This window comes from Rutidosis leptorrhynchoides, chromosome 2 (assembly GCF_046630445.1).
Source record: "Rutidosis leptorrhynchoides isolate AG116_Rl617_1_P2 chromosome 2, CSIRO_AGI_Rlap_v1, whole genome shotgun sequence".
NCBI classification, from domain to species: Eukaryota; Viridiplantae; Streptophyta; class Magnoliopsida; order Asterales; family Asteraceae; genus Rutidosis; species Rutidosis leptorrhynchoides.
Genome location: NC_092334.1, coordinates 124,742,998 through 124,756,603, shown reverse-complemented (window position 1 = coordinate 124,756,603; position 13,606 = coordinate 124,742,998). Strand labels below are relative to the sequence as shown.

At 34.5% G+C, this 13,606-nt stretch overlaps 1 protein-coding gene across 1 annotated transcript; it reads left to right on the top strand.

Moving 5' to 3' along the window:
• The first annotated feature begins 1,059 nt into the window (after positions 1-1,059).
• On the top strand, positions 1,060-3,191 carry LOC139888239 (CASP-like protein 1). Its single transcript, XM_071871261.1, has 3 exons — positions 1,060-1,331; positions 1,514-1,643; positions 2,973-3,191. Exons 1-3 carry the CDS (start codon positions 1,060-1,062, stop codon positions 3,189-3,191), a joined length of 621 nt encoding a protein of 206 aa, XP_071727362.1.
• The last annotated feature ends 10,415 nt before the right edge of the window (positions 3,192-13,606 follow it).

Genomic DNA, 13,606 nt, shown 5'->3' with positions numbered 1-13,606 from the left:
TACATGCACATCACACGTGGTCGGCACATGTTTTCTTTCGTGCCTAACCACTTAATTTTTCTTCAAATAAAAATACAAGTGTGCTACTTGCCCATATCAAGAAACTAACGATGCATAGTATACATGTGTGATACGTACGCGCACCTGTACTGCGTCAAACATTAACAGTTGGATCAGTTAAGGACAAAGCAAATGATATCACACAATCTCAACATAGTATAGCCGACAGGTAATGGTGCAGGGAGCACGATGGTTGGTACAGACAACTGTCGGGCCGCGCTGTATAATCCGACAAAAATGATGTCCCCTTACGTGGCACTAAAGGACAAAGGGACTCAACTATAAATAGGGCACCAAACCGTAGGTGAAGGCATCATCTACGCGCATACATACACACGTACCTTGCATAAGAGATCATCTCTAAAACCCCGCCAGATCGGAATCACCCGACTTACCGAAATACTCTAACAACTTACAAGCTTAGTGCAATCACTAGTAACGTTCCTTGAACAATAAAGCCTAGCGCCCCATTGAGCCATCACTTGCCGGTTAGCCCAATAATGGTGGGTCTACGTTTAACCACCCTTTCTAAGATCATCATCTCCTACGAAGGTTATTCACGGTAATCCGGACAGGAGAGTTAAACTCAAAAAACCATTAAATCTCGCATCTTTGTTGATAAGTATCGACCGAACCCCTTGAATCTAATCCATGCTTAATCACTAATAAACCCTTAAGATATTCCTTCTACCTACTATGAACATTACATAACATCTTTATGTAGGTATGCAAATATATTATAGCGCAGAAAAAAATATATTGGTTTCAACATATCGACCTGGAAGTTAATAAGTACCAAATACGTACAACGTACTATCAAATATGATGGAAAGTAGCACATCCTCATTTATTTAATAAGTTAGACAACTAATCACTACTTTTGCTTGCATTTACAAACAAAAAACTTCAGATATAAATTCATATGCAATCTCAAACATCCAATTGCATTCACTCTAAACTACTTGAATTTTGTACTACTTCTCTACTTCCCCTGCTGACATGGCATCAATTGAAACCGGAGTTCCTTCGCGTGCCACCACCGACGCCCCAGTGAAGTGGTCATCAAAGTTAACGCGATACGTCTCTGATACTGGTACAGTCGCCGTCAATAATCATGCAAAAGTTGATGTAGCGTTAAGGGCTCTTGTGGTCATAACAAGCTTAATTGCTGTCATTGTTATGGTTACTTCGAAACAAAAAGAAAATATTCAAGTTGCGCCACAAATGATCATTCGCGCAGATGCAAGATTCACTCACTCCCCATCTTTCACGTACGTAAACAAACATTATTGTCATAATATTGTTAGATTGAATAAGTGTGATATTCGACTAGCAAATATCTATTGTTAGATTGTCATAATAATGTATTTTGCATTCGGGCTAACAAATATTCGCCTAGCTAGTAATAATGTTCTTTAACCCGATTTGGTTAATTTTGTTTGTACGATTGCAGGTACTTTGTGGCAGCATATTCGGTCACTTTCTTGTATGGTATTTTCACTGGTTACTCATCATATTCAGCCTTGAAGGCTCAACGAGGACACTCCACAGAGCAACTAATAAATTTCGCTCTAACTGATTCTGTAAGTTCCTTGTTTGATATGATGTCTACTTGCATTAAAGATGTATAATTTCATGAAAAATAAGGAATTATCTAAACATAACCCCCTAAGGACTCTAAGATATTCACCAACTTAATACGGAGTATACAACATGTTTTGTATAAATCAAAATTTTTAACCATAACGATTAGGTACTAGAAGCAGACAAATCCAAAAATAATTCTAATAATCTTAACAGAAAAAAAGAAGTGCTAAGAGGTTGTCGGACATTAGAAAGGTCTTTAACTAAGGTTGTGTTTGTTTGACTTTTAGTTGAATGGTTCAACGCCGAATGTTAAATCATTCAGTGCGTTTAAGTCTGAATTATGAATGACGTATGTTGCTGAATGGTAACCATTCAGAGCTGAAACATTCTCTTAACTATTAAGCACATAAATTTTCTTTAATATCCTCCCCAAATAATATCCAGAACATTTGACCAACAAGTATATTGAAGTTTTTATTCATATAACACGTTGATAAGGTAATTTTACTCAATTCATATCGTTTATTCACATGATTAATAAAAGAGCAAACTTTATTTCTAGACTTTAAATCATTCAGTTTATGAACTATTCCGTGTAAAATCTTTCAATTTATCAAACGTACCCTAAAGGAATAAACTATGACAATAACACTTTAAACTTTCAAATTTACTTGGATCATATTTTTAAAATATTTCAAATTAAAATTTCTCTAAATTATAAGTATATAATGCAATCTTATCAGCTCTTATCATAAATTAAACATCCTTTTCCCCAAATTGCAATACCACAAAATTAGCAAAGGAATCAATTATAAGAGCCCCTTATCCACGCCATATCCGCGTGACTAGCCAACTCTTAAGGGCATACACTCTACACTTTCCGAACTCGATGTTAAATATAACTAGCTCACCTTGATTTCAAGTAAATCCGAATTAACCAAAATATTTGTTAGATGACGCTAAAATCACCAACAATTACGTTAATATAGTACTCCATCCGTCCCAAAATCTATAGTCCACTATTACATTTGGGATGTCCCAAATTAATTATTCACTTTCATAAATGGATAAAAATAATGTGATAAAAGTCTTTTGTACTTATGTAAGATAAAAAGATATTTAAAAAGTAAGGGGTAAAACTGAAAAGTAAATAAAAAGGTACATGTCACAAGTATTTTTTTCTTAAACTGTGTTTTTTTTTTTTTTTTTGTCTAAGTACAATAGATTTGGGATGAAGGGAGTAGTAATTTTTTCCGTTTTTGAAATCACCTTATATTTATATAAACAAACTTGTTCTAAGAGTACTCAACGGTGCATATATGCAGTTACTGTGTGGAATCGATGCGGCTGCAACGGGAGCAGCAGGAGGAGTAGCGTACGAAGCGCTAAAAGGGAACCCTCATATTCATTGGACTAAGATCTGCCATATTTTCGATAAGTTTTGTGATCATCTTGCAGCTGCAGGATTCGTATCGATAGTAACAGGAGCGACACTCTTACTCCTCGTTTGGCTCTCCATTTGCAAGATTGCAAAGGCACGATAATGCGATTCATATTACTTCAAATTTTCTCGATCCGTTAACATCATTAAATTTTAATTCTTCTTTTGATTTGAATGATTTTTGTTTGTTCATGTTTGATGAGTTTGTGAAGTTCATGACTAGTAAAGATCATACATGACCAATTGTTAACTTATTGCTAAATTTGAAAGAGCTAAAACTGAAAAAAGGTAAGCAATAAATTTACATTGGTCCTGGGTTCGAGACTTGACATGGACACTATTTTATTTTCTTTATTTGTCTTTTTTTGTTAGTAGATATTCGATTCGATATAATTGTTTATTATATACATGATTTAGTATTTTATATAATATAATATAATGATATGATATGATGATTGATGCATGGTTGATTTATTGTAATTGTTTAAAAGGCATGGAAGAAAATTAAACGATATTTGTTATTTACTTTTACGGTTTGTCTTTATTATTATTGTTATGTTATTGTTAATTGTTATTGTTATTGCTAGTTGTATGTATAGGGGAATTAAAAAATGGATGACAAATTTACAAGGAAACAATTAAACAACCAATTTTTAACCGTAACAGTATTCATATTTATTTTACGTACATTAAATGTTTGCTGTAAAATGGTACTCCGTATATCACAATAATTACCATCTCTCGACTGTGAGTTGGCTTCACAAAAAATACTTAACGAAAAATATCATGAACTTTTTAATTGCAAATATTATAAAGAGAAAACTCTTGTAAGTGTTATAATTCAGTAGGCTTATAACTACCTTTAGTGGTTTGATTCTTGATGTTATAATTCAGTAGGCTTATAACTACCTTTAGTGGTTTAATTCTTGATGTTATAATTCAGTAGGCTTATAACTACCTTTAGTGATTTGATTCTTGATTTAGAATACTAATAATGAAGTGTAAGAACAAAGATGATAATGGAGAGAAAGAAAGAAACACTTTGTAAGTGTGAGAAATGGTGCATCTTTACAAGCATAACTCATGGGTATTTATACTACAAAAAGATACTATGGAAGTGACCCCAAGTTGACTATAAAATTGTACCAAAATTGACTATCCATACTTGCATTATTGTAGTTCCATACTTGCACAATTATTATTATTATTATCATAACACTCCCCCTTGGATAGCAATTTTGTTTGTTAAAGATCAACTGTAAGTTACTGCCTCGTTAAAAACCTTGGCCAAAGAAAAACCCAGTGGGATAAAAACTTTAGCTAAGGGAAAAAGAGTGCAGCATATAGTTGACTCCCCCTCAAGTAGACATCGCTTCAGCTGTTACATCTTTTGAACATGTCTCATGCCAATGTTATGAACGTGTGTTCTGAAAATAGCAGTTGGAAGTGCTTTCGTGAAAAGATCAGCAGAGTTTTTGCTAGATTGCACATATCTCATTTCAATCTGGTTGTCCTTAATGAGATTTTGAGTGTATGAGAAGAATCTAGGTGGTATGTGTTTTGTTCGGTCACTTTTGATATACCCTTCTTTCATCTGTGCTATGCAAGCTGCATTATCTTCATAGATAGTTGTTGGACTTTTATCGCGTTCTAGTCCACAAGAATCAGTAATGAGTTGTGTCATTGATCTCAACCAAAAACATTCTCGAGTAGCTTCATGTAATGCAATCACTTCGGCATGATTTGACGATGTAGCAACAAGTGTTTGTTTTTGAGAACGCCATGATATTGCAGTACCTCCATTTAGGAATACATATCCAGTTTGAGATTTAGCTTTATGTGGATCAGATAAATAACCTGCATCTGCATAACCAACCAAATCTTGTTTTGATTCGTTAGAATAAAATAATCCTAAATCAGTAGTTCCTCGAAGGTATCGAAATATGTGTTTGATCCCATTCCAGTGTCTTTTGGTAGGAGCAGAGCTGAACCTTGCCAACAAATTAACTGCAAAAGAAATGTCAGGTCTTGTACAATTTGTAAGATACATAAGAGCTCCAATTGCACTAAGATATGGTACTTCTGGTCCAAGAATGTCTTCTTGATCTTCACATGGACGAAATGGATCAGCTTCAACATTGAGTGATCTAACAACCATAGGAGTACTTAATGGTTTTGCCTTGTCCATATTGAAACGTTTCAAAATCTTTTCAGTATATGTTGTTTGATGTACAAGTAAACCATTAGGCATATGCTCAATTTGTAAACCAAGGCAATACTTGGTTTTTCCGAGATCTTTCATTTCAAATTCTTTCTTTAGAAGTTGAATGGCTTCATGGATCTCTTTATTTGTACCTATGATGTTAAGATCATCAACATAAACAGCTATGATCACATATCCGGATGTTGTTTTCTTAATGAAAACACAAGGGCAAGTAAGATTATTTGTATACCCTTTGCTTATCAAGTAATCACTTAATCGGTTATACCACATACGTCCCGATTGTTTTAACCCATATAAAGATCTTTGTAATTTAATCGAATACATTTCTTTGGGTTTTGCATTTGATGCTTCTGGTACCTTAAATCCTTCAGGTATCTTCATATATATATCACTATCAAGTGATCCATATAGATAAGCAGTCACAACATCCATGAGATGCATTTCTAAATTTTTAGAAACTGCCAGACTGATTAAGTACCTAAAAGTAATTGCATCCATAACAGGAGAATAAGTTTCTTCATAATCAATTCCCGGTCTTTGAGAAAAACCTTGAGCTACAAGTCTAGCTTTATACCTTGTAACTTCATTTTTCTCATTTCTTTTTCGGACAAAAATCCATCTGTATCCTACAGGTTTCACATCTTTAGGAGTGAGAATGATGGATCCGAAAACTTTTCTTTTATTGAGTGATTCTAATTCAGCTCGTATTGCTTCTTTCCATTGAGCCCAATCATGTCTATTTTGACATTCAACCATAGATGTTGGTTCTGGATCATCATCATTATTCATGATGTCATATGCAACATTAAATGAAAATTTCTCATCAAGATTTTTCATTTCATTTCGGTTCCATAATATTTTTGAATATGCATAATTGATTGCAATTTCTGTATTGACATCATCAATCTCCTCTGCAGTAGGAGTACTGATTTGTGGTTCTTCTTGAACACTTTCTTTTACTTCATTATCAGCTGATTTTCTTTTTCGAGGATTTTTATCCTTTGAACCGATTGGTCTTCCACGTTTCTGACGTGGCAAAGATTCATGAGTGACGTTATTGCCAGCTTTTGGAATTTCAATTCGAGCTGGAGTATTTACTGCTGGTATATATGATTTTGTCACCGTTTTTGTATCTGTAAATGCATCAGGCAATTGATTTGCAAGTTCTTGTATATGCATTATCTTTTGAACTTCTGTCTCGCATTCTTTTGTGCGAGGATCAAGATACTTTAATTGAGGTTCACACCATGAAACATCATTTTCTTTATTTTTCATTTCTCCCCCTAATCTAGGGAACAATGTTTCATTAAAATGACAATCAGCAAAACGTGCTGTAAAAACGTCACCTGTCATAGGTTCAATATACCTTAATATTGAAGATGTTTCATATCCAACATATATTCCCAACCTCCTTTGAGGACCCATTTTTGTACGTTGTGGTGTCGCAATTGGAACATACACTGCACAACCAAATGTTCTAAGATGGGAAATATTTGGCTCTTGACCAAAAACAAGTTGTAGGGGGGAATATTTATGACTTGCACTTGGTCTGATGCGAATCAATGCAGCAGCATGTAAAATTGCATGACCCCATATAGATACAGGGAGTTTTGTTCTCATTATCAATGGTCTAGCGATTAACTGTAAACGTTTAATCAATGACTCGGCTAAACCATTTTGTGTATGCACATGAGCAACAGAATGTTCAACAACAATTCCTATAGACATGCAATAGTCATTAAATGCTTGAGATGTAAATTCACCAGCATTATCAAGTCTCACCCTTTTAATGGTGTAATCAGGAAAATGAGCTCTCAATTTAATAATTTGGGCAAGAAATTTTGCAAATGCCACATTACGGCTTGATAACAGACAAACATGAGACCATCTGCTAGATGCGTCTATTAGAACCATGAAATATCTAAATGGTCCACATGGTGGATGAATTGGTCCACATATATCACCTTGAATTCTTTCAAGAAACATTGGTGATTCTTTCTCAACCTTAAGTGGTGAGGGTCTAGTTATCAATTTTCCAAGAGAGCAAGATGTACATGGAACCATTGTATCATGATGAATTTTTCTATCCTTTAGTGGATGTCCATGAGTACATTCAATAATCCTTTTCATCATTGTTGATCCTGGATGGCCTAATCTGTTATGCCATAAACTGAATACACCAGGATCAATATATTTTTCGTTAACTACCACATGTATTTCTGGTACATTTATATGTGTATAATGTAATCCAGAACTAAGTCTTGGCAGTTTTTCAACCACATGACTCTTGTCAGTGATACTTAAATATTTCTCATTTTCTGTTGTCACTGACTGATAATCATACCCGTTAAGGTATATGTCGGAGAAACTCAATAAATTTCTGCTTGACTTGGGAGAAAATAAGGCATCATTTATTAAAAATTTTGTACCATTTGGTAGTATGAAATTTGCCTTTCCTATCCCTTTTATCAAGTTAGCAGGTCCTGATATTGTATGTATAGTTCCTTCCGTTGGTTTTAGATCAATAAAATATTTCTCGGATTTAAGTATAGTGTGTGTAGTTCCACTGTCTGCTATACAGAGATCTCCACCACTTGATTGATGTTGTATTCCAGCAAAATTCATATTGAACTTCATATATAAGAAATAAATAGTGAGTACATTAATATTACACAATATTTTAAACGCAAATAGATAGTACTGAAACATTTAGCAAACATAATGACAAAGACAGACGATATTAAATCGTTTATTTTTCAAAAAACACACAACTTAAACATTCAAGAAATCTTCATATAAATCAGATGGTTTCTCAGTGACTGTTGGATCAATATTATCCACAAAATTTACTTCCTTTTCTTTACCTTTCAGCGAATCCTGATACATCTTAACAAGATGTTTAGATGTTCGGCAAGTATTAGCCCAGTGGCCCATTCTACCACATCTGTAGCAAGATTCTTCAGAATTTTTAGAAGAATTTTCTTCAACATCTTGTTTAATGGGCTTGTTTTGTGGTTGATATTTATATTTTCGTGGATTACTATTTCTTTGACCACCACGGCCACGACCACGACCACGTCCACGCCCATTACCATTACCATAAGGATGGTTTCTACCATAGTTATGGCTTTTGGCATGATGATGGTGATGGTTATTATAACCACGACCTTGCCCGCGTCCTTGTCCCTGTTTATAATTATTTGCAGTATTTGCTTCAGGGATTGCAAGTGTACCAGTAGGACGGGATTGCTGATTTTTCATTAATAGCTCATCATTTTGCTCTGCAACTAAGAGATATGAATTAAGTTCAGGATATGTTTTGAACTTTAGCATTCTCAAATTTCTTTGCACTGTGATGTTTGCAGCATTCATTGTGGAGAAAGTTTTCTCCATCATGTCTGCATCACTAATTTCATGTCCACAGAATTTAAGTTGTGAACATGTATTATACAGAGCTGAGCTGTATTCATTTACTTTCTTAAAGTCTTGGAACCTTAATGTTCTCCATTGTTCCATTGCAGCTGGAAGTAAAATTTCTCTTTGATTATTGAATCTGCTTTTGAGACCTTCCCATAAAACATGGGGATCTTCTACAGTCACATAATTATTTTGTAAGCATTCATCAATATGTTGATGAATAAAGCAACATGCCGTAGCTTGTTCTTTTTCAGAACAAGTGTTGTTTTCATTTATGGTTTCAAGAATGCCCATTGATTTAAGATGCATTTTTACTTTTATAACCCATGGCATGTAGTTGTTTCCAGTTGATTCTAAAGGAGTAAATTTAAGCTTTTCCAGATTCGACATTTTCTATTATCAAAAATTAAAACAAACATCATGATAAATTAGAGTCAATTTATATTCATAAGTATATAAACATTAAACATAAATTTAATATAACATAAATGATAAGTAGGTGACAGTGTCGACCATGTGTAAGCAATCATAAATAAATGTTATATAACAAAAATATAAATATTAGTAAACATAAATGAAAATTTGGCGACAGTGTCGACCATATATTTTTTCAGGTGGTATAACCGACCTATATCATTCTGGTGGTATAACCGACCATATATCATTTTGGTGGTATAACCGACCATATATCATTTTGGTGGTATAACCGACCATATATCATTTTGGTGGCAGAGCCAACCATATTTAGTATTAAGATTATCGTGCTGATAACGTGTTATAATTCAGTAGGCTTATAACTACCTTTAGTGGTTTGATTCTTGATGTTATAATTCAGTAGGCTTATAACTACCTTTAGTGGTTTGATTCTTGATGTTATAATTCAGTAGGCTTATAACTACCTTTAGTGATTTGATTCTTGATTTAGAATACTAATAATGAAGTGTAAGAACAAAGATGATAATGGAGAGAAAGAAAGAAACACTTTGTAAGTGTGAGAAATGGTGCATCTTTACAAGCATAACTCATGGGTATTTATACTACAAAAAGATACTATGGAAGTGACCCCAAGTTGACTATAAAATTGTACCAAAATTGACTATCCATACTTGCATTATTGTAGTTCCATACTTGCACAATTATTATTATTATTATCATAACAGTAAGATACTAGAAAAAAATTACAATATATGTGTCATTTGGTTTTGGGATTTGTAGTCTCTAAGAGATTTAAAATTTCTCATTTTCTACTTCCTATTATGTGTTTGATTCACACTTTTTATATGAGATTTCAAAGAGCTTGTACTACACTAAACCGAAATGCAATCGTAAACGTAAAATGTAAACACAAATTAACATGTAATGTGAACATAAATGTAAACGTGAAATATAAATGTAAAGTAAACGTAAATGTAAAATGTAAAACATAAAACGTAAAATATAAAACGTAAATGTACACATAATATGCAAAATGTAAACGTAAACCGTCAATGTCACACGTAAAGGAGGAGCAACATAAATCTCTCACTAATACAAAGGATATATAGAAATCCTTTTCTCATAAGATTGTAAAAGTTCCTACACATTTAAATCGTTCAACCAAACATAGAATGTCATAAGATGTAGAATGCAAATCCCTTCAAGTGCTTCCAAATCCGGAGAACCAAAGACACCCCAAAGGTTTTGTTAACCACATGGTGTCTTTGAATGACAAGCTTAGACTACTTGTATCAGGATGATCCAACGCCAGTTGAATCCGAGATGGAGGTAAAGCAACGAGAGCTGGTGGCGTAGCGAGGCGTTTTTGAACGGCTTTGCGGCAGCATTAGCTGCATTCCAACGGCACAAGCAACACACGTTGAGCTAATTCCAGAAAACTGATGATATGTATGTGTAATTTTACAACTGATGATATGTTTACATTTACATCTGATGTTGTTTATATACCAAAAAACTCCTAACAGCTAATTCCTAAACTAAGTATGGATCCATATAACTTTTGGAACCACTTTTGTATAAAGGGAAATGCTGCAGGTCATAATTCCGTTGACTTGTCTTGATCTGCTGATTTGGAGCTGTTAATGTGGCATCTTGTGAATAAACTCTAAATGGATATGATGAGACATGCCTTCTCTGATCCAAGAGTCAACTTACCCAAAATACCAATATTCCAATGTATGCATCTTTTGATTATGTTCTTTAACACTCCCCCTCAAGCTGAACGGTAGGATTTGCTATCTACAGCTTGACAAGAACATCATTAAAGAGTCTTCCGTTGACAGACTTTGTGAGGATGTCGGCCAACTGATCTTTTGAGCTGACGTGTGGCAAAGAAATGATCTCTGAATCTAGCTTTTCTCTGATAAAGTGTCTATCCACCTCAACATGTTTTGTTCGATCATGTTGAACTGGATTCTCTGATATAGCTATTGCAGCTTCATTGTCGCACATAATCTGAATTGTTTTTTTTTGAGGGAACCCAATCTCTGTTAGTAACTTTTTAATCCATAAGGCTTCAGCTACTCCTTTTGCTATTCCTCTGAATTCCGATTCGGCGCTCGAGAGTGCGACAACCTTTTGTTTCTTACTTCTCCATGCAACAAGATTACCTCCTACAAGTGTAAAGAATCCTGATGTAGATCTTCTGTCTCCCTTTTCTCCAGCCCAACTTGCATTTGTATAAATTTTGGTTTCTAGATGTCCATTATTTTCAAACACAACCCCATGATCAGCTATTTTCTTTAGGTATTTGATAATTCTGATTACGGCTTCCATATGGTGAACTTGTGGTTGATGCATGAATTGACTCACAACCCCAACTGCATGTGCTATATCGGGTCGAGTATGAGCGAGATAGATTAGTTTTCCCACAAGTCTTTGATATCGTCCTTTATCAGCAAGATCAGCTTCATCTTCCATAGATAGCTTTTGGTTTGGAATCATAGGAGTATCGGTTGGTTTACAATCGATCATCCCTGTTTCTGCAAGAAAATCAAGAATATATTTCTTTCGACAGATAAATATTCCCCGTTGGGACCGTAAAACTTCGATCCCTAAAAAGTATTTAAGTCTGCCCAAATCTTTCATTTCAAATTCATTAAATAAGTTTGTTTTTAGTTTTGAAATTTCTTCTTTATCATTTCCAGTACTTATCATGTCATCAACATAAATAATCAAACATGTGATAAGATTGTTATTTTGTTTAAGAAATAGAGTATGATCAGAATTACTTTGTTTAAAACCATAGCTTTTCATAGCTAATGTGAATCTCCCAAACCAAGCCCGCGGGGATTGTTTTAACCCATATAATGCCTTTTTAAGTCGACAGACTTTCCTGTTTTTAAAGTCGTCGGTGAATCCTGGTGGTGCTTCCATATAGACTTCTTCCTTTAATTTTCCATGGAGAAAAGCATTCTTCACATCGAATTGGTGAAGTGGAAAGTCCTTATTTGCAGCGATAGAGAAGAGAACTCTAATGGTATCAATCTTTGCAACAAGTGAGAAAGTCTCGGAGTAATCGATCCCGTATTTCTGAGTGTATCCTTTCGCAACCAGTCGAGCCTTATATCTTTCAATAGTACCATCTGGTTTATGTTTTATTGTAAATACCCATCGACATCCCACTGGTTTCTTTCCTTGAGGCATAACACATTTTTCCCATGTATCATTATCATTCAAGGCTTTCATTTCAACTTTCATTGCCTTTCTCCAGTTTTCGGATTTTAGAGCTTGTTCAACAGAAGTTGGAATACTTTCAGAGTAAATTGCGGAATTTAATTGACGGGCTTCTTTTGATAGATTTCCTTGTGCTATATTAGCCATAGGATATCTAGATCTTTGTGTTTCCTTTTCTGGTGAGTATCGTTTCAGTGGAACACCTCTATTGGCTCTTTGAGGTACGACATATCGTTGAGTGGTTTCATTAGAAATTGTATTAGTTTGTCCTCTTGAGTTTGATGTTCATTACTCGAGGAAGTTTCAACAGTTTCATGGTTTAATGGGATATTTTCTGTGGGTTCATGGTTTTTTGTTGGATCGGGGTTTGGTGTCGAAGTTTGTATAGGTTTGGGATTTGGTATCGGCTAGGGGTTTCGTATATGGTCGGGGTTTGGTGTTGGGTTTGTTGAGTTTAATTTTGGTTCTTGTGTTTGAGGTGGTAGCCATGTCATCCAACTTAGAGTGTCATTATCCTCATTCTCCCCCTCACTCGTGAGTTGGGTGTTATTGTAGAAATATTCAGTTTCAATAAAATCACAGTTCATTGTTGTAGTAATCTTTTGGTTTTTAGGATTATAACATCGATAACCCTTTTGTTTGATACCATAACCAACCATAATACACTTTTCAGCACATGGATCAAGTTTAGTACGCTCATATTTTGGTATGTGAACAAAGACCGAGCACCCAAAGACTCGAGGTTCAAGGTTAAGTGAGGACGGGAGAGTCACAAATTGAGATAAGACATCTCGAGGTGTTTTTGAACCAAGAATCTTAGTGGATAACCGGTTTATAAGATAGGTTGCGGTAGCAAGTGCTTCGGGCCAAAAACTTTTCGGGACCTTGGATTCGATAATTAAAGCTCTAGTCATTTCTAGAAGTATCCGATTTTTTCGTTCGGCTACACCATTTTGTTCCGGGGTATGAGCACAAGTGGTTTGGTGAATGATTCCTTTTTCTTCGAAAAACAGTTTCATAGAGGCATTTACAAATTCTCCTCCATTATCTGATCTTAAAATTTGGATATTTTTATAAAATTGGGTTTGAACCATTTTATAGAAAAGACAAAAAATTTCAAAAACGTAGGATTTGTGTGTTAAAAAATAGATCCATGTCATCCGAGTACAATCATCAATAAAAGTAACAAAATATCTAAAAATTTC

Coding starts and splice junctions, on each gene's coding strand:
- LOC139888239 (XM_071871261.1), top strand. CDS start 1,060: ATGGCATCAATTGAAACCGGAGTTCCTTCGCGTGCCACCACCGACGCC. Junction 1,332..1,513: donor ACTCACTCCCCATCTTTCAC/GTACGTAAACAA, acceptor GTACGATTGCAG/GTACTTTGTGGCAGCATATT. Junction 1,644..2,972: donor ATTTCGCTCTAACTGATTCT/GTAAGTTCCTTG, acceptor GCATATATGCAG/TTACTGTGTGGAATCGATGC.